The following is a 19,665-nucleotide window of genomic DNA, read 5'->3' on the forward strand; positions in this document are numbered from 1 at the left end:
TGTTTCTAACATGATTAGCAAGTTGTTAGCATGTTGCTAGAATGTTTCTAGCATGATTAGCATGTTGCTAACATGTTTCTAACATGATTAACAAGTTTCTAGCATGATTAGTAAGTTGCTAGTATGATTAGCATGTTTCTAGTCTGTTTCTCAAGTCAACTTAAAAATCAATTAGTTCCTGAGTTGATTTATGTGTATCATATCAATATGAGCACTATACTTCTCAAATAAATGTTCACCTGTATTTATTTTTCATGACCCACTTTTTTCATTTCCGATATGTTCTTTTATTTTTGCTTATCACAAGGTGCAAATATTAAAGATGAACATTGCACAAGAATAATGGAGAGAATCTTTTTATTGATAAACCATACAAAGGAATCATTATATATCTGGGTCATAGAATGTAGGAAGCTGGTTTCCCAGAATGCATTTCTCTTCCACGCCTTCGCTGTCAATGGTAACGACGTAGGCCACACCTCCACTGGAACCGTCTCGGCTCATTGCCAGTGACAGACCTTAAAGTACAAATCACATTGTAAATTAGAACAGATTCACAATTCGGGTACTAAATTAAATGTTAAGATAAACATTACGGACAAACATACTGATATTTGTTTGAAGTATTTGTATTCAAAGTAAAATAAGTTTTTAATAAATTATTGAAAATGTAAAGCATGATTACCATACTACATAATTACCAAAAGTTTTAGCCCCCAAGAATGATCTTTATCGATCGGAAAAAATGCATTTTAATTCAACAACAGAAAGACTAAATGTTTAATATGCTGCAACGCACTGTTAATCACAAACTCTTGACACTCCTGTCTGGTCATATCTGATCTGTATTCAGCATCCACAAAGCCATAGATGTAGAAACTTCCAGAGCCACCCACTGCAAACGGCTGTCTGGTTAATAGCCCGTTAAGGGTTGCATAGACCTGGGAAGATGGAAATAAACCAGAGGACACAATACCAATAAATTCATAAAATCATGGCATTCATTTTCATGAGGGATTGTCTCCTCATGTGTTTCATTTTAAAGTGAAGCGAAAGTGTAATTTCTGTTCTTCTGCTTAGGTCACTCAATATTCTTTAAACAATACGTGGTAGATGGCGGTATGTGCTGCTTCATCTGTCAGTCACCCAAAGAAGAACTTGTTGTTTTGATTTTTTAATAAAAATCATTTAGTTCAGTTAGAGAACAGACAATACAATTAAAACTGAACGTGGCTGCTCAATGCAGTGTCCCTAATTTGAAAGTGAAAGTAAAATGTGCACGGCTGTTTTACCGAAGGGAGGAAAAGAGGGAAAACTGAAATGAACTAAAAACAAACAATTGCTAAACACTGAATTGCTGTTAATTTAAAAGTGAAAGTAAAGCTCAAACTATACTTAGAGAACATATTGCTGTATTGTTTTCCCTTCAATTTTTTTAGTTGGTCTTAAAAAAGGCTTTAAAAAGTCTTACATTTACCCTCATAAAACCCGCAGAAACCCTGAGTGTGTCATATTAAAATGTGTTTCATTTCCGTTCCGAATGGGCCTTCATTAGACATGAATACAGTTAGTTACTTTACACACAGAAACACATTTTAGTTGCAGATACCTGTCCACCTGCCCTCCTGTCCCATCCAGCAACAATGAGATGAGCCGATAGTTCCTCTTTATACTTGTAAGAAATGTTCTTCACCAGAGTAGCTGCTGAACACACCAAAGGATCTTCATCCACCTCAATACTAACCATAAAGAGAGATGGTGCAGACATTAAAGCCACCCATTTTATTTCATTATATATTTTAAGTATGATGTTGTAAAATGCATTTCTATATGAGAGACTATGCAACTGATAGCACTGGTACACTATTACTCTGCTTTGGCTTCTTTTTGAACTAATTTAATTGGTGGACAAAAAATATGAACTAACAGGCCAAGATTTGTCTAAAATGTTAGAGTAACTTATTGGTACATTTATACATTGCAATATTGATTAATTGTATTATAATACCTGTGAACATCTAACTGGTAGTTGACTATCTCAGCAATGGTTTGAGCATCTGCTGCTGAACCGGACAAAGCACAGTAGATCTTGTCATGGAGCGGGGAGAGTTTGTTCATCACTCGGTTTACCACAGAGGCCCTGAAAACAAAAAATGGCAAAACTTGTATATAGTTTTTAACAAAAGCTTTCAGAAAAATAAAAATGTTGATTAGGCAAACTGAAAATGCATTGGAGGTACTCAGTTCATCCTGAACTGGTGAACTGGGACACAATTCTCTATGATGTCTACATTTTTTTTTTTCTTATTTCTACACTGTTTGGAAATAAAAATATCTGAATTTTAGTTTAAAATTCTAAACGTGAACAAGCAAACACAATAAAACCCACACTGAAACAAATTTAGGCAAATGTCAACTATAACAGAAAACAAAAACATTTAACTGTGTTGTCAAAAATGTCAAAAATTCTGTAAAAAAAAAATGTCACCTCAGGGTGAGTTGTTTTATATATTTTCATAGATACACTTTATAAAAATGAACGTGATTTTAATGGTAAAAGACTAAAAATGCTACAGTAAACCTGTTAATTGGTTAACAGTAAGTTTCTGTACTATATAAGATGCATAACTGTGATTAAATTTAATGTAATTTTACAGTAAAGTACAGTTAAAATGACTGTTTTTGGAAGTGAAAAAGAACAAGTCATTGTAATTTACAGTTAAAAACTTTAAATTGACATTCCCAGAATTCCCTGCATGACACTTCACATTTGATTGTTTCTTCTTTTAGTTTTTTTCTTTTCAAATATGTACATTAGGGTTTTATCAGACATTAGATGTTGTTAAATGAATATTTATTGCATTATTGTAGTATTGTGTGTTACAGTGATATCTTATGGAAGAGCTGCTTGTGATGAGCTTTGTTTCAGATTCATGTGACATTTTTATCACCAACTATTTTTGGTGGTTATCAGTGTATTACAAAGGTAAACAGATATTAGTACTTCAATGGTTTGGTATATTATCATTAAATCAGTTAATCAAATACACTTTACCTGTTAATTTAAGGTAAGACTGAAAAACCTAAAATGTTGCTATCATATTTTTACGTAACGCTCTGACAACCTCAGCTGCCGGTATTTTATCGTAAATGTCACTGATTATTTATTTATTTATTTATTTATTTATTTATTTATTTATTTATTACAGTGTACGTTTTATTGTAAAGTATGGTCTAAATGTTGTTAAATTTAGCAATTACAAGTTCTGATGGCCACAACACTGTCACAGTTGCTTTACACCACTTCATGGGAGGATATTGTGACAAGTTACCCCATATTGGAGCTGCGTTTACTTTTTATACAAAGAAACGTACACAGGCGTTACTAACACAAAACGCTTTCTGTTTGAGCTACAGTAGAATCATGAATTGCATTGTACACAATCTTCCCAATTGATCAACAACACACTCCTGTATACGACACTCACCCCGCAGAAACTCGTGAATCCGAGCCGACCACCACGCCACCGTCGAACTCAACTGCAATAATGGTGGTCTGAAATGAAAAGCACACATGATATACTGAATCCAGATAATGTATCTTTAATAAAAGCATCACATTGTGGGGTGAAAAAACATTTGTGGTTAGTTCATCGTAAAATGAAAAAGCTGAAAACTTACTCCCATTTTGAGACCACTTGTGCTGCCATGTTCGCTGCCGTCTTGCATTTTTAACAAGTGTTTTAACACAAAATATGACTTTCGATTAAAATGTTACAGTATTTACGCCTTTTAATGAAGAGGAAGAAAGAGAACACGTTACTCTTTCGCTTTCGAATTGCCCATGACGCACCGCGACTGACTGAATGCCCTATCTGCGTCCTCCTTCATGTCCTCACCTGCCAAATAGAGGGGGAGAAAGCGAAGGCAAATTCAGCAAAACTACATTCCTATATTACCCTATATATGCCATTGGCTTTCTCTATAAGCTGACATAGTCATGATTTATATTCATATTATTCATGCTAACAACTGTAAAATATCAATAGAAGTTTTTTGCATTTTGTACAGCTTTAGCATTGTTAACAGCTTGTGTTTTTTATTTATTTCATTTTTTATTTTATTATGTTTTGTAAAATTGCAAAGTTTTCTGTGAGGGTTGTGTTTAGGGGTAGGGTTGGGTTCGGGTATATACAGTTGCAATCAAAATTATTCAACCCCCCAGAGACGATAGTACTTTACAAATACAAGCTTTTCTGAAGATTCAGGACTTTATAAAAATTGCATCTACAACAGTTTAATGGCATATTAAAAGTTATAATGTCAATATAGAATGTAATGTTTTTGAGTTATAGGATTATTTAATATCACACCTGTGTCATAATTATTCAACCCCTGTTCAACATTGCCATTTTAAGTCACTTATTTTTTATGGTAGGGAACAAAATTGTCTTAAAACACAATTAAGCCTTTATAAACTTTATTAAAAAACAGAATTAGCTTGGGGTGTGACATACATACGGTTAGCCCATGCATGTGCTGAAGTTGAGTCGCTAATATGACACATTAGTCAAAAGAGCTCTCACAAAAACTATAGAGAAGAAATTGTCTTATTTTATTAGAAAGTCTAAGGCTACATTAAGATTTCCAAGACATTAAAAGTTCCTAGAGACGCATCTGGCAGCCTTATTCCTTAGTTTGAAGTGTGTTGTACCAGAAAACCTTTGAGGGAGTTGAACAAAAAAAGCACAATATCATAAAATGTTTGATCAGAGCAACTGAGAAAAACCTGCAATGTACAGCCAAAGACTTGCAATATGACCCAACAAAAGGAGGAAAAACATTTCAATGCAGAGTATAAGATGAACACAAGACAAGTATGGCATTCATGTTGAGGCATCTTGCAGAATACCACTCTTGCCCAAGAAGAATAAAAAGACAGACTTAAACATCCTAAAATTCATCTGGATAGACCTGCGGAGTTCTGGAAGAATGATTTATGGAGTGATGTGACCAATCTGGAACGTTTTAGACCTGTGGATCAGCAGTATGTCTGGTGCAAAAAAGGCAAAACTTATTAGCAGAAGAACACCATCTCCACTGTCAAACATTGAGGTGGATCAGTCATGTTATGGGGTTGTTTTACTTTAGCAGGAAGTGGAAAACATGACTGTATGAAGGACATCCTGGATTCTTTGAAGTATCAGGCCATTTTGGCAAGAATTGTGATGCCTTTGATGCAAAGACTGAAGCTGATGATCAGTGGACTTTCTTGCAGGACAGCCATCCCAAAGTATACATCCAAATCTACTTACGCTTGGTTCAGGGATCAGTCATAGAATGTTCTTGAGTGGCCTGTTCAGTCTCCAGATTTAATTCTCATTGAAAATATTTGGTTGAATTTGAAAAAAGCAGTGGCAATGTGAAAACCAGAGATTATCAGTGATCTGAAAGCTTTTTCAGGCGAGGAATGGACCAAGATTGCAGTAGAAAGGTGACAGAAGCTTCTAAGCACTTCCAAACAGCGTTTATTGGTGGTTTTAAGGAATAAAAGATTCTGCACCAGATTTTACTTTTGGGGGTTGAATAATTTTGAACATGAATGTTTAGAGCCAATTTCATTTTCTTTCATTAGTCATCAACTTACGTTCTCAAAATTACTCAAATGTGTATGAATAAACTTTCTCTACTAGTGTACTGATGGCTTTGTTGAATTGTTTTCACAAAATTTTGTTCTCTGCAGCAAAATGTCTTGCAGGTCAAGGGGGTTGAATAATTTCGATTGCAACTGTAACTTGTGTTACTTGTAGGCCTAATGCTTTACCCCCAACACTGTCTAAAACCTTTGTAGGAGTCACTTTTACATGTATTTGAACATTTCATTTCACAAATCCAAGTCAATGCTGAATGAATCAGGGAAAACTTAGCTACACAGTGTCACAAGAAACCCTTACTGCAATTATGATTATTAATGAATTATCAATAGTTTTAAGATTTTTAAAATAACAAGACGTTCATGTACAGACAATGCGAAACAAAAAAAATTTGTAATTAGAACTTTTATTGCATGTTCATCATTATCTTCATCAAACATCAAGGACCCCATTGATATGGATAACAGCAGTCTATTTATCATGAAATTTTGGCAGCTTGTCTCCTGGGACGACAACGTGCTCAACACCTTTTTCCGAAATGACGGCCAAGTGGGCAACACCCCCACTTACATTGTCTCTTCCCATAGCCAGAGCCAGTGCTGAAGAAAGTGGGGGGAAAAAGGGGAAAAAACACCCAAAACATTTTAGTCTGTTTCCTCACATCAAATTATTATTGGATTTGGTGAAAGACATTCAGCATATATTTTGATTGCATGCAAAAGAGCAGGGAATAAATTACAAACCATTGACAGCAAAGGTCTGACACTCCTCTCTGGTCATTCCTGGCTTGTACTTTGCATCCACATAACCATATATGTATGTGCTTCCTGACCCACCAATAGTGAAGGGCTGACTCACAAGCATCCCCCCCAAAGAAACAGAGTACACCTAAAGAGAATGACAGTTACTGCATCAGTAGAACTTGTTATGAGCTGTACAAGAGAAACCACATTATACAGATACATATATAACATTATACAGACCAATCCCAGTGTTTGTGAACATTGCAAATTGCCGAAAGATGGTTTAGGGCCAGTCCTAATTCCCACATTTGAGGTTTTTGCACTTGAACAATTGTCTACTTGCATGACATATTTCCTATTTTTGGCCGAAGTGTTTAAGCGGGCTTAAAGTAAGTACTTTAGTACTTGTAAGTACTGTCAGAGTAAGTTACATTTTAAATTTTTCATAATTTCATAATTCATTTTTATTTGAATTATCATTCTGTACGGTTTTTAACCATGTATTATTATGTCTTTGGAAAGCTTTTGCCTTTCAAATTCTTTAAAATGCATATTCGTGTTATTTCTAATTTACATTTAATGCAAGCATTGCAAAACGTTTTGTCATCTAAACCTTATTCACCAAAAATATTTACTTTAAGTACCCCTGAGACTTTAAAATAAATATTTCAATAATTAAGTATCACATTTGTATGTTCACGGTTTCTTTAATGTTGATTAACTGTCACAAGACATGCAGGTAAATACAAATATTTAATGTTTTTTAGTAAGTGTTTTATTTTAGTTGTTATTTTAAAACAAAGACCATAGAAATACAAAGACGGTTCACTCCCATACTTATGAATGGGAGAAACTGCAAAGCAGACTTTCCTAAAAGTAATTTGGTTTTAAAATGATTTATTTTAATTTTAGTTTATTTATGATTTAATTAATTGTTAGCTTTTTATTAAACTCCCTGCAGTTCCTTTACGAACCCTAGTTTGGGAAACCTTGATATAATATAATGTTTAATGCACTTCATGTTGTAAATGACAATGAATGGAACATACTTTCTTACTCTTTGCAGTTTTTAAATCATTATGGTACAAGATAATCCTATTTAAATCAATGTGATAAACGATTTAAGTCAAAAGTAATCTAAAAGTAATCTGATTATAGTACCTAAAATGTGTAATGTATTACTGACTACAATTTTTGTCATGTAATCTGGAATCAGTAACGGAATTACAATTTGTAAGTAATCTACCCAGCTCTGTATGTACATTACTGTATAATTTGTGGACACGTCCTAAACACAGTTCGATCTAAATTATAACTAATAGTGGAGTCCACACCACAACTATGACCATAAGTTCACAGAGGAACAATCTAATTGTAATTCCACTCTTAAAAATAAAGGTTCTTTATTGGCATCAGTGATTCTATGAAGAACCTTGAACATCCATGGAACCTTTCAAATGAAGAAAATGTTCTTTATAGTCAAAAAAGGTTCTTTAGTTTTTTTTAAATGTTCTTCAAAATGGTTCTTTTAGGAAACTTTCACTGAAAGGTTCTTTGGGGAAATAAAAATGGTCCTTCCACGGCATCACTGCAAAAACACCCTTCTGGAACCTTCATTTTTAGGAGTGCGGTTTCAGAACAATTTTCTCTCAAACTGATGACCAATAAAAACACCAGCAAATCAGAATCAATCTTGATTTAAGGATATCGAGCATTTAAAGCAGCAGATGACAAAATTACAAGGCAAGCTTATAATAAAAAGAACGTTATCAGCTGTTGGTGCGGATGCTCAAATGGTTTGAATAATTATCATTCCTGGTGTAAATGAGCCTTTAGCCTAAACCCTTTCTTGCTTTTTTGAAAGTATAACATCGACAAAAGTGTGTATGTGCTCCCGCAAGCACTAATAAATAAGAATTTGCTACCAGTATAAAATACTTCAATATAATAATAGCAGAAAGGAAGCAGTCCTACTTGTGGTCCTTTTTTCCTGTCCCAGCCTGCAGTGATGAAACCAGCTGAGAGCTCCTCTCTGTGCTGATAGCACAGCTCCTGCATAATAGAGGCTGCTGCCATCACCAAAGGAGGCTCATCCATCTGAATACTGGATGTACCAGAGAGAAAGAAAACGATTTCTGTTCAACTGGAGAAAAAGGTTCTCTTCATTTTAGTGACTATTCATTACGGAAGATTAAATAATAATACAATGAGGGACTCAATTATCCATTTATTACTTGAAAATGCAAATAAACCATATTTCAAATAGGTTTCAGAATCACCTGTGGAATGCGAGCTGGAATTTGGCTGCACGCGTGATGGCTTGAGCGTCAGCGAGTGATCCTGACATGCAGCAAAATATTCTGTCGTGGACTTGAACTAGTTTGTTAATTACCTTTGATGAAACATAAGACCTGAACAAAAAGAATATGCCTTTTAATAATTTACATGGTCACTTTCAGTTCATTCATTCACATTATCAACAATGATCACTCAGCAATGAACTGATTTCAACTAGCTATTGTAATTTCTAAAATAAGTACATAATATGTATATGAATAACATGACTAAAATAAAGTGCTACCGTATTTTTGTATTTGTATTATACTGGAATGTATTTTTCAAATGTTATGTGGGTTGCTCTTTACTTTACAGTACCTGTACTTACAATGAACCTACTTAAGAAAGTACTGGGTATAAGGTGGGTTAACATGGGTTAAGGTTTAAGGATAAGTTCAGAATTATTTTCGTAGTTACAGTGCATCTGGAAACTATTCACAGCGCTTAATTTTTTCCACATTTTGTTACGTTACAACCTTATACTGAAATGGATTATATTAATTATTTTCATTCATGAAAATAAATCACATGTACATAAGTATTCACAGCCTTTGCCATGACACTCAAAATTGAGCTCAGCTGCATCCTGTTTCCACTGATCATCCTTAAGATGTTTCTACAACTTGATTGGAGTCCACCTGTGGTAGATTCAGTTGATCGGACATGATTTGGAAAGTCACACATCTGTCGATATAAGGTCCCACAGTGAACAATACATGTCAGGGCACAAACCAAGCCATGAAGTCCAAGGAACGACTCCCAGATCATGAGAAACAAAATTCTCTGGTCTGATGAAACAAAGATTGAACTCTTTGGCTTGAATGCCAAGCATCATGTCTGGAGGAAACCAGGCACCGCTCATCACCTGGCAAATACCATCCCTACAGTGAAGCATGATGGTGGCAGCATCATGCTGTGGGGATGTTTTTCAGCAGGAACTAGGAGATTAGTCAGAATCAAAGGAAAGATGAATGCAAATGTACAGAGACATCCTTGATCCTGGACCTCAGACTGGGGTGATGGTTCATCTTTCAACAGGACAACGACCCTAAGCACACAGCCAAGATAACACAGGAGTGGCTACGGGACAACTCTGGGAATGTCCTTGAGTGGGCCAGCCAGACTCCAGACTTGAACAGATCTGAAAATGGCTGTGAACTGACGCTTTCCATCCAACCTGATGCATGGCGCTTGAGAGGTACTGTAAAGAAGAATGGGAGAAACTGCCCAAAAATAGGTGTGCAAAGCTTGTAGCATCATACTCAAAAAGACTTGAGGCTGTAATTGGTGCCAAAGTATTGAGCAAAGGCTGTGAATACTTACGTACATGTGATTTTTTTTTTTTTTTTATAAATTTGCAAATATTTTAAACAAACTTCTTTCACATTGTCATTATGGGGTATTGTTTGCAGAATTTTGAGAAAAATAATAAATTTAATCCATTTTGGAATAAGGCTGTAACATAAAATGTGGAAAAATTGAAGCACAGTGTATACCTTCCAGATGCACTGTATTAAACCGTTATTGTAATCAATGTAAGAAGTAAATAGTATCCAGAACATGACTTTAACAGCCTAGTGCTATGTGAGGATATGAGTGTTCTAACAGTGTGTTCCATTCCACTACTGCAAATGAAATTTAGCTCTGTAGCTATTTCTGGGGCAGTCATTGACTGCAAGTGCCCCTTAAACAAATTACTGAACAAATAAAATGTCATTAAAATCTGTCAATGCAATGGACAATCTGCTGCCATTGCGGTCACGGTGGAATTGTGGGATGCCTCTCCTTACAGTGACATATATGCTATCAACTTACCCACCCATCGAGGCTCGCGAATCTGAGCCAATAATAACACCTCCAGCGAACTTCACCGCTAATATTGTAGTCTGTCAAAGAAAATGCATTTATAAATAAATGTTTCTGCGTAATTATCGTTTTAACCGCGTCATCGCTTTGTCCTGCGCCATTATCAGAATGAATATGAATTTCAGGAAAATGGTCTCACCCCGAGGCTGACTCCTTTCACACGACTGTCTGACGAATACCTGTTCATGTTTAAGGAAGCTCGTACCTCTATTCGAAAATGTGGATAACAAATTTCGCTAAAGTTTATGAACTTTTCTATTGAAATACTCTTTACAACGACGCACACGACTCGCAGGCTTCTCAAAGAGCGGAAACAAACATTCTGTGAACTGGTTGGTCGGTCTATAGTTTCACTTTCTAAGCTGCCGCCTCTTAATCGTTTGTCTCCTTTTCTAAACCTCATGTGTCCAGATTGCTAAAATCTATCGGAACCGTTCACATATATTTGCCATGTATTCAAATATCTTGGAGATTCCGGAGTCAGGCTTCTGCTTCGAAAACACGTCAAGGTAAATCTTGGTAAAATCGTCATTTTTTGTGACACCAGGTGAGTGTGAAAGTGATAGCTCGATGTTAGCGACGGATCAGCATACAGTGCTCGATCAATGACAACAGTTTGTACAACGCTAAAATAAGCATTTCCGACTTTCCTTGTTCGTTATTGTCTTTTATCAGCAGATTAAAAAATATATTAGCTACTCTTAAAAAGAAAGTAAGTGGCTGCGCGCAGCAATAACCAGTCCGTAGTTGATAAAATAGCTTCGATAAATATAAGGAAAGGAACCATTAGGATAAAAACCATTAGGCTATCAGTCACTTTAACAAGAACAACCTGTGAACATAAAATGTATGCTATTATGACCGTCCATTTGATTTGACACAGACCCAAGACTTTCTTGAAAGAGTTGCTCTACACTGGCTACACTCTTAAAGGTGCTTTGAAAGGTTCTTCACAGCGATGCCATAGAAAAAAAAACATTTTTTGGTTCCACAAAGAACCATTCAGTCAAAGGTTCTTTAAAGAACTATTAACTTTTCTTACTTTTTATAATCTGAAGAACCTTTTGCCACAAAGAACCTTGAAACTTCCAGACAGGTGCATTGAGGCAAACTGGATCTAAACTCTGCAGGACACCAGCTCTCCAGGACCAAGTTTGGTGACCCCTGGGTTAGGCTGTCCTAAATAAAATGTGGAGCTGTGTAGTGAATGCAAACCCAACAATATTTTTTTTTTTTTTGGTCATCCACCGCCCCCCCCCCCACTTTTACATAATGCAATGGCTGACATATGCATTGCAGACTTGCTTTGACCCAAGATCATGCGAGTTAATTGACACATCTGAGTTGTGTTTCTTTATAGAAATGCAGCGTTGGACAGTTTGGTGAAGGGGAAGAAACCAAAGCCAGCTAAAACTGGAACAACTATCGCTGGAGTTGTGTTTAAGGTAAAACAGACTTGAACTAATAAGTGACACTTCATCATTAATTTAAACAGGGTCTTATTTAATCTGACCTCTGTTTTGCAGGATGGAGTGGTTCTTGGTGCAGATACTCGTGCCACATCCAGTGAAGTGGTTGCCGACAAGATGTGTGCCAAGATTCACTACCTGGCTCCAAACATTTAGTGAGTTTAGCATGTTGGATGTTCAGCATTATTAACTTGTATGTTTAATTTCACAAAGTTAAAACCTACCTGGTCTCATGACAAAAACGTACCTAAGGGGAACTTTTTCACGAGATACGAAATACGTACCAATAAGTACATATCACTGCAGTTTCCAAAAGAAATGAACACTAAAGGCAGTAAAATTCTGACACCTTTTATTCCTTTATACACAAAGTATGATTTACAGAGTTTGATAAAGTGTAATTTTCGCACAATTACTTGAAGAATATTGCATTATGACTTAAAAACTATTTTAATATGCTGGGAGATTTGAAAACTGATGTTTTGAATGTTAGCATGACATATCCAGCTTCATATATGGGTTTTCATAGGTGGTAGGTGTGTTCCGTGGCTCACGCAGTAGCGTACTTGAGCGGTTAAAAAGTTATGTAACTACAGTTCGACAAAACAGTTCAAATCTGCACAAAAGGAAGATTCAGCTAGCGACAGTCCCCAGATATTTGAACTCTGAACCGCCGCAATATGTATCTGAAGCAACGTAAATAAAAACACAGCAATACGTACCTATATCAATGTAATAAAAACGTGCCAGGGTTCACGTATTGAACCCATGTTTTAGCCGTGTTTTCAGCGCCACTCAGTGCAGTAAGGTACGTAAAAACGGTGCTGCAAAAAAGTACCCAGAGGTACATATTTTTATGAGATTGGATTGGTTAAAACGTATGAAGTACAAAACCAGTAACATGTTCAAATTCTCTAATTTTAACACATCACAGAATATAATGTATGTTAATGACTTTCGTTTTCTTTGTTTCTTTACATCCCATCTGACCTTTCTCCATGCAAAGTTGCTGTGGTGCAGGGACAGCAGCAGACACACAGAAAGTTACTGAACTTATCTCATCCAATCTCACCATCTTCTCAATGAACAGTGGTCGCAACCCCCGTGTCATCATGGCAGTCACCGTCCTTCAGGATACTCTCTTTCGGTACGGTCACATTTACATTTTTTATGCCTTTAACAAAGGAACATGATCTGATTATTATTTATAGATATTCATATATAGAGTGTAGATAATATATGGATGTGGGGAGTAAGATACAACAAAGATATCATTATTGCAGAGGAAAGGATAAGTATGTTTATACACAAAATAACCATATGTGATAACCAACACGAAAATAGCATGGAACATACACATGAAAACTGTATGGCACAAAACTTAATTTAAATTAATTTAATAAAAGAAAAAGATATTATGGTTTCAGTAAGGATTTTAGAGCTGCATGATTAAAGAAAGTGACAAAAGATAAATACATGTGATTACATGTGATGTGGATTTGGGTGGAAAATCAAGAGATGCACACAGAACAGAATTACAATGCAAGGTCATCAGTACTGTGGTGAACTATTCCATATGGGGATATAGAGAGACACTTGGTGCATTCGTAGATTTAGTTTGAGATCTAAGTGCCATGTGTTTTTAAATGCATCAAGAGACATGCGATGTTTGACTGATATGCTGCATACTAGACTATTGGAACAGATTTAAACCCACTCGAGGAAGAAGAGGATGAGGTGGAGGAATAGAGAGTTGCTCATTTAGTACACACACACACTAAATTATTAGTTGCAGTACATAAAACTATGTAAGCCTACATATGCATTGTCTGTCATGTAAATTCATGCCATGCACAGACTGTGGAGAATGTGTTATGTTTTGGCATTTTACAACTAAATTTCACCATAAACAAAAGCTAAATATTACTGTAAATCACTTAAGATAAAAGCTAAAAAAAATATTTTGTTACTTTTAATTTTTTATTTTGCTTAAGTATTTGAAAGACCTTAATGTTTACTGTGATATCTTTTTCAAATATCATATTTCCTGTTACATACTAAAAAAAAAAAAATTACTCACCCCCTTGTCATTCAAGATTTTCTTTCTTCAGTCATAAAGAAATTATGTTTCTTGAGGAAAACATTTCAGGATTTCTCTCTATATAATGGACTTCAATGGTACCCGTGAGTTTGAACTTCCAAAATGATTTAAATGCAGCTTCTATGAGCTCTAAATTATCCCAGCCAAGGAAGAAGGGTCTTATCTAGTGAAACAATTGCTTATTTTCTAAAAAATTGACAATTTTTATACTTTTTAACCTCAAACGCTCGTCTTGTCTAGGTCTGCGTGAACTCGGTGTATTCTGGTTCAAGACAGTTAGGGTATGTCGAAAAACTCCCATCTCATCCAACTTCAAAATCATCCTACATCGTTGCAGAAGTACCAACCCAGTGTTTACAAAGTAAACATGCAAAGAAGATCAAATGCCCTTTAAAAAAAAAAAAAGCTAAAACAGCAACGATTTTGAAGTTGGAGGACAAAATGACATGGAAATTTTTTGACATACCCTAACTGACTTGAACCAGAAAACACAGAGTTTTCCTCAAAAAAACATAATTTCTTTAAACTGAAGAAAGAAATTAACATCTTGAGTGAGTACATTATCTGTAAGTTTTTGTTCTGGAAGTGAATCACTCCTTTAAAGAAACAATCACTGAGCAATCTTGTTACTAATTTATGTACTGGAGTTTCCTCTCTTTTGTCAGAGCTGAAGAAAAATAAACATACCATACGTTTTCTTCAGATACCATGGGCAGGTTGGAGCTAACCTGCTGCTGGGTGGGGTGGACTGCACAGGAGGTCACCTCTATGATATTGGACCTTATGGAGACATGGACAAGGTGCCATTTCTTGCTATGGGTGAGCTTTCTTCTTCTAATACGAACATAATTGGGAGGAGAGTAATTCAAATGAATTCATCCTCATGCTCACAAATGTTTTAATGCAGGATCTGGAAATCTACCAGCTATGGGAATTTTAGAAGACGGCTATAAATCAGACATGGATGTAAGTATGGGATAACATTTATATCATTATATTAATGGCTGATGTTTTTTAATGTACTTTGAGTGTTAATTATACTGTTTTTTAGATGGAGTCTGCCAAACATCTGGTTCGGGATGCCATCTATGCCGGTATAATGAATGATCTTGGATCCGGTCACAACATCGACTTGTGTGTCATTACAAGAAACGGTGTTGATTACATAAGGCCATACCAGGAGTCAGAACGCATTGGGAAAAGGTGGGTGTTCATAGGTTTTGTAGAAGTAGTAGCTTACAATGGTAGTGTATTTAATGAGAATTTCTGACTTAAATAAAATATAAGAATTTCATGAATGCTTGCTCAATCAGTCATTGTTTTCCCCACAGGGAGGGACATTACAAATACAAACCAGGGACAACCGCAATACTCACAGAAAAAGTTCAGCGTTTTGACATGGAATTGATTGAAGAGAGTGTTCAAAGCATGGAAACCTCATAATGATTGCTTTCTGTGCTACTTAATTTTGAAACATTTAATAGATTACCATTATCAACCTCTTCAAGTGTCCACTGATAGGAGAAAATATGACACTAGATGCTGTCACATGATATCTGATTTTCAAATAAACTGTGATTTGTCAGTTTTGAATGTGTCTGTTTATTTCTAATAATGATATTTATGTTTATGATATTTATTTCTCTGTCTCAGAAACCTGACTTGTCAGGTAATCATTTGGTTGAAGTTATTTTAGTTTACGGATAAATCAATATTATGCTATTCAAGGAAACATCCGTCCATTGCCAGTCTTCCTAGTTTAAACCTGTTGGAAGCAAAACTACATAGTTACTGGTGATGTCATCAGGGTTTGCTGCTGGCAGCGTTTTTACTGAAATATTCTACAATAAATCACTGAAAACATCTTTATTTCAGTTCTAAATTTAAAGTCAACCAGTTAATCTTGCTCGCAAAAATCTTGTCTTGAAAGACATGACATTTGCTCTAAACTGTTTATTTGTTTTATTATTTACGCAAATATTTTGTCTTTTATTGAGTGGATTTATAAGAATAAAAAACAAGACGTAAAATTGACATGATTTGCTTCTTACTAAGAGCAAAGTCTTAAATCGATAAATTCATGAAATTGTTTTTATGTAAAAACAGACATTTTCAACTGAAGACGCACCCATCCCCCTCAACAAAGTTAAGTATCACTTTCATTTTCAATTGATCTCATGTTGTGACGCTACATTTCGTTAGCAATTACCGTTCAACTATGGCGCTTATGGACGTATGCTTGTCACCCGAGCTGAAAGAATCATGCTGTTCACCTACAGCTTGGCAATCTGAGCCGAACACCTGCGGTCCGAGTCATTACATGTTCGGACTGAACGCCAACGAATTGGCCGTCCCGACTGGAATGGACGTAAGTCGACTAGCGCTACATCCGCGTTGACTCCTAGTTTCCACACCTGGCTTAAACAAAGACAACTGGCTTAAAACAATGGATTTAGCTGAATGGGTTCGTACTGAGATGTTTATGCTCTTCTCTTTTTTAATCTCTACAGCCGGAGCAGTTTCTTGGGCCACTCACAGAGGGAGATACGGACATCAAAATTGAATTTCTTCATGGAACGACCACCTTAGCTTTCAAGTTCCAGCATGGAGTGATGGTGGCTGTGGACTCCAGAGCATCTGCAGGGTCTTACATAGGTGGGTTTTTAAAGCTAAAAAAGTTTTACAAGCAATTTCATTTCACATATGCAGCTGAATACTTAACCCTCTTCATTTCATTTGCAGACACAAAAACATTCAACAAGGTCATTGAGATCAACCCTTATCTCCTTGGGACAATGTCTGGCAATGCAGCAGACTGTGTTTATTGGGAGAGAAGACTGGCCAAAGAGTGCCGGTAAATTTGATATAGATTATTCCTTTTTTCCTGTTAAAGTTTAAGGGAGTATATTTTTAATGCAATAAAAATAATTTGAATGAATTCAATCTGCAAGTACTAAAAATAATCTTAAGGCTGATATTATATCTTGTGAAGGATTTACAAGCTCAGAAACAAGACACGGATTAGTGTGGCCGCAGCATCCAAGCTTCTAGCCAACATGGTGGCTGAGTATCGTGGCATGGGCCTCTCCATGGGCACTATGGTTTGTGGCTGGGATGAGAGAGTAAGAGCCATTCTCATTTTTATCTTCAAACATTTACCTCCAATCTCACCTTTTCTGTTCCGCAATAGACAAGACCAAAGTTTACATTTTTGTTAGTTTGAACATCAGCCTGACTGTTCTAAATAGACAAAAAGTAAATTGAGGTAGCAAACAGAATGCAATTCAATTTTGAACTTACAGTAAAGAATTAAACTCAACTGAGCGTCGTCTTTTAATTGAAAAGGCAAGCTTCCATTTCACCTCCTCAGCATCCATTTTCGCATCTTTGTCACGCTAATCGAAACGCATCACATGACCGCTCATTTACCGCGCAAGCCGGAGTGCAAAGCCGGAGCGCAAAGCCGGAGCGCAAAGCCGAGCCCGGCCCGAGCCCGTGTAAAATGATATAAATTAAGCCCGAGCCCGACCGAACCCGCCGGGTCCCGTCGGGTTTCATCGGGTTCGGGCAAAGATCTTCAGCTCTACGAGGGTTACATATGTAACCGAGACTTTATGAGCTGTAAATGCACAGCCCTATTCTGGAAAAGGGGGTGGGGAGCAGCAGCTCATTTGCATTTAAAGAGACATGTATGAAAACAGTGTGTTTCTGCTTCCACTCTAAATAGGCATTTTCAAAGTGATATAATCAACGATCTGTGGGGTATCTTGGGCTGTGGACTTAACAGACATTACATGTTGTAAAAAGTGGCATAATAAGACTTGTTTAAAACTCATTTCTATTTTTATAACACAAAATCGTTGTCTGTCAAAAACATCTGTTCATTCAACAAAAGGAGAATGCAGTGATGATAACCCTACCTAAAACACCATTTAAAGTGCTTTTCATTAATCCTGCTACATCTTTGTTTGCATTTATGTTTTATAGGGTCCAGGTCTGTATTATGTGAGCAGCAATGGCACAAGGTTAGCAGGAGATATGTTCTCCACAGGCTCAGGGTCCAACTATGCCTATGGTGTGATGGACTCAGGGCATAGGTGGGACCTAAGTGTACCTGAGGCTTACGACTTAGCAGAGAGAGCCATTTATCATGCCACACACCGTGATGCCTATTCTGGAGGGGTGGTCAACAGTAAGTAGCTTCTTACACAGTGTTTAAACACTGACCACAGAATATGTTCATCAGAACATGCATGGTGAAAACCTTACTTCTGTGCTTTGTGTTTTTAATCTTTCCAGTGTACCACATGCAAAAAGATGGCTGGATCAAGGTTTCCCAGAATGATGTTGGTGATCTTCATCATAGATATGTTTCTGAACGCAAGTAATATAGGTTGGAGCTGTCACTAAATAATGCTATGACAACTTTTGTTTAAACTAGAGAGTTTCTATTAGTACAGACATGTAGCTGGTTACAGATGAAAAGATTGTTAACAAATAATACTTTCGATGCAATTACTGTCTGTAAGATGAAATAAATCACTGTGAAAACATTTGTCCAAATCTTTTCTTCCGAAGCCTTTTATCAAATATATTTTATACCTCATAATGTATAAGGAATATCTGTGGAACATTTAGCCAAATCTGCTGTATATACACTGAATTAAAAAATACAGAACATACTAGATACAAGGCACAGACATATTATTGATTAAAGGAATAGTTCACACGAAAATGATAATTTGCTGAAAATATATTCATCCTCAGGCCATCTGAGATGTAGAGGTGTTTGTTTCTTCATCAGAACAGTTTTGGAGAAATGTAGCATTACATCACTTGCTCACCAATAGAAACCCGTCGGGTTTCATCGGGTTCGGGCAAAGATCTTCAGCTCTACGAGGGTTACATATGTAACCGAGACTTTATGAGCTGTAAATGCACAGCCCTATTCTGGAAAAGGGGGTGGGGAGCAGCAGCTCATTTGCATTTAAAGAGACATGTATGAAAACAGTGTGTTTCTGCAATACATAGTAATAAATAATTCAGAACTATTTTTATTTCCATTGGTGAAAAAAGTGCAAAGTCAGGTGCGTTAAAAGCCATGTTGTTTTGTACATTTACATTTACACTGTCATGAGCAAATGCATTTATCTCTAATATATGATGTAATTTCCTTTTAACCTCAGATCATTTAATAATGACACTTATTATACACTTATTATACACTGACTTTATCTGACTATGTAGCTTGTAAAAGTGTTATATGATGAATTCATACGCTTGGGTTTTACCATCACCAATAAGTCAGATAATGAGGTCTTTTAGAGACAGCTTGATCAATAATTGTAAACTTAATTTCAGAAGGTGTATTTCTTAATTTGCTCATTGCACCTCCAGTGTGACTTCACAGTCTTTGCAGCCAAAAGGAACCTCTTCTTTTGGTTGAGAGAACGCACTTTTTCCCAAATAAGAATGACTAGTATTGCATGAGATAT

The 19,665-nt window shown here is 36.1% G+C and overlaps 4 protein-coding genes across 4 annotated transcripts; 2 read left to right on the forward strand and 2 right to left on the reverse strand.

Annotated features, from left to right (window-relative positions):
- Nucleotides 1-340: 340 nt before the first annotated feature.
- LOC127160983 (proteasome subunit beta type-9-like) lies at nucleotides 341-3,896 on the reverse strand. Its single transcript, XM_051103631.1, has 6 exons — nucleotides 3,682-3,896; nucleotides 3,489-3,556; nucleotides 2,009-2,140; nucleotides 1,610-1,739; nucleotides 800-941; nucleotides 341-518 (listed from the first exon to the last, which is right to left on the reverse strand). The coding sequence occupies exons 1-6, from the start codon at nucleotides 3,727-3,729 to the stop codon at nucleotides 385-387; spliced, it is 654 nt and encodes a 217-aa protein (XP_050959588.1). The 5' UTR covers nucleotides 3,730-3,896; the 3' UTR covers nucleotides 341-384.
- A 1,899-nt stretch (nucleotides 3,897-5,795) lies between these two features.
- On the reverse strand, nucleotides 5,796-10,883 carry LOC127160982 (proteasome subunit beta type-6-B like protein-like). The gene is made up of 6 exons (XM_051103630.1): nucleotides 10,740-10,883; nucleotides 10,550-10,620; nucleotides 8,677-8,808; nucleotides 8,372-8,501; nucleotides 6,398-6,542; nucleotides 5,796-6,253 (listed from the first exon to the last, which is right to left on the reverse strand). The coding sequence occupies exons 1-6, from the start codon at nucleotides 10,785-10,787 to the stop codon at nucleotides 6,126-6,128; spliced, it is 654 nt and encodes a 217-aa protein (XP_050959587.1). The 5' UTR covers nucleotides 10,788-10,883; the 3' UTR covers nucleotides 5,796-6,125.
- Nucleotides 10,884-10,921: 38 nt separating this feature from the next.
- Nucleotides 10,922-15,749, forward strand: LOC127160981 (proteasome subunit beta type-7-like). The gene is made up of 8 exons (XM_051103629.1): nucleotides 10,922-11,109; nucleotides 11,961-12,045; nucleotides 12,127-12,224; nucleotides 13,076-13,216; nucleotides 14,874-14,989; nucleotides 15,078-15,136; nucleotides 15,222-15,373; nucleotides 15,502-15,749. The coding sequence occupies exons 1-8, from the start codon at nucleotides 11,051-11,053 to the stop codon at nucleotides 15,611-15,613; spliced, it is 822 nt and encodes a 273-aa protein (XP_050959586.1). The 5' UTR covers nucleotides 10,922-11,050; the 3' UTR covers nucleotides 15,614-15,749.
- A 585-nt stretch (nucleotides 15,750-16,334) lies between these two features.
- On the forward strand, nucleotides 16,335-18,723 carry LOC127160980 (proteasome subunit beta type-8). Its single transcript, XM_051103628.1, has 6 exons — nucleotides 16,335-16,538; nucleotides 16,681-16,825; nucleotides 16,913-17,024; nucleotides 17,163-17,292; nucleotides 18,158-18,362; nucleotides 18,470-18,723. The coding sequence occupies exons 1-6, from the start codon at nucleotides 16,389-16,391 to the stop codon at nucleotides 18,556-18,558; spliced, it is 831 nt and encodes a 276-aa protein (XP_050959585.1). The 5' UTR covers nucleotides 16,335-16,388; the 3' UTR covers nucleotides 18,559-18,723.
- Nucleotides 18,724-19,665: the final 942 nt, after the last annotated feature.

Source organism: Labeo rohita, unplaced genomic scaffold, assembly GCF_022985175.1.
Source record: "Labeo rohita strain BAU-BD-2019 unplaced genomic scaffold, IGBB_LRoh.1.0 scaffold_516, whole genome shotgun sequence".
Classification (NCBI taxonomy): domain Eukaryota; kingdom Metazoa; phylum Chordata; class Actinopteri; order Cypriniformes; family Cyprinidae; genus Labeo; species Labeo rohita.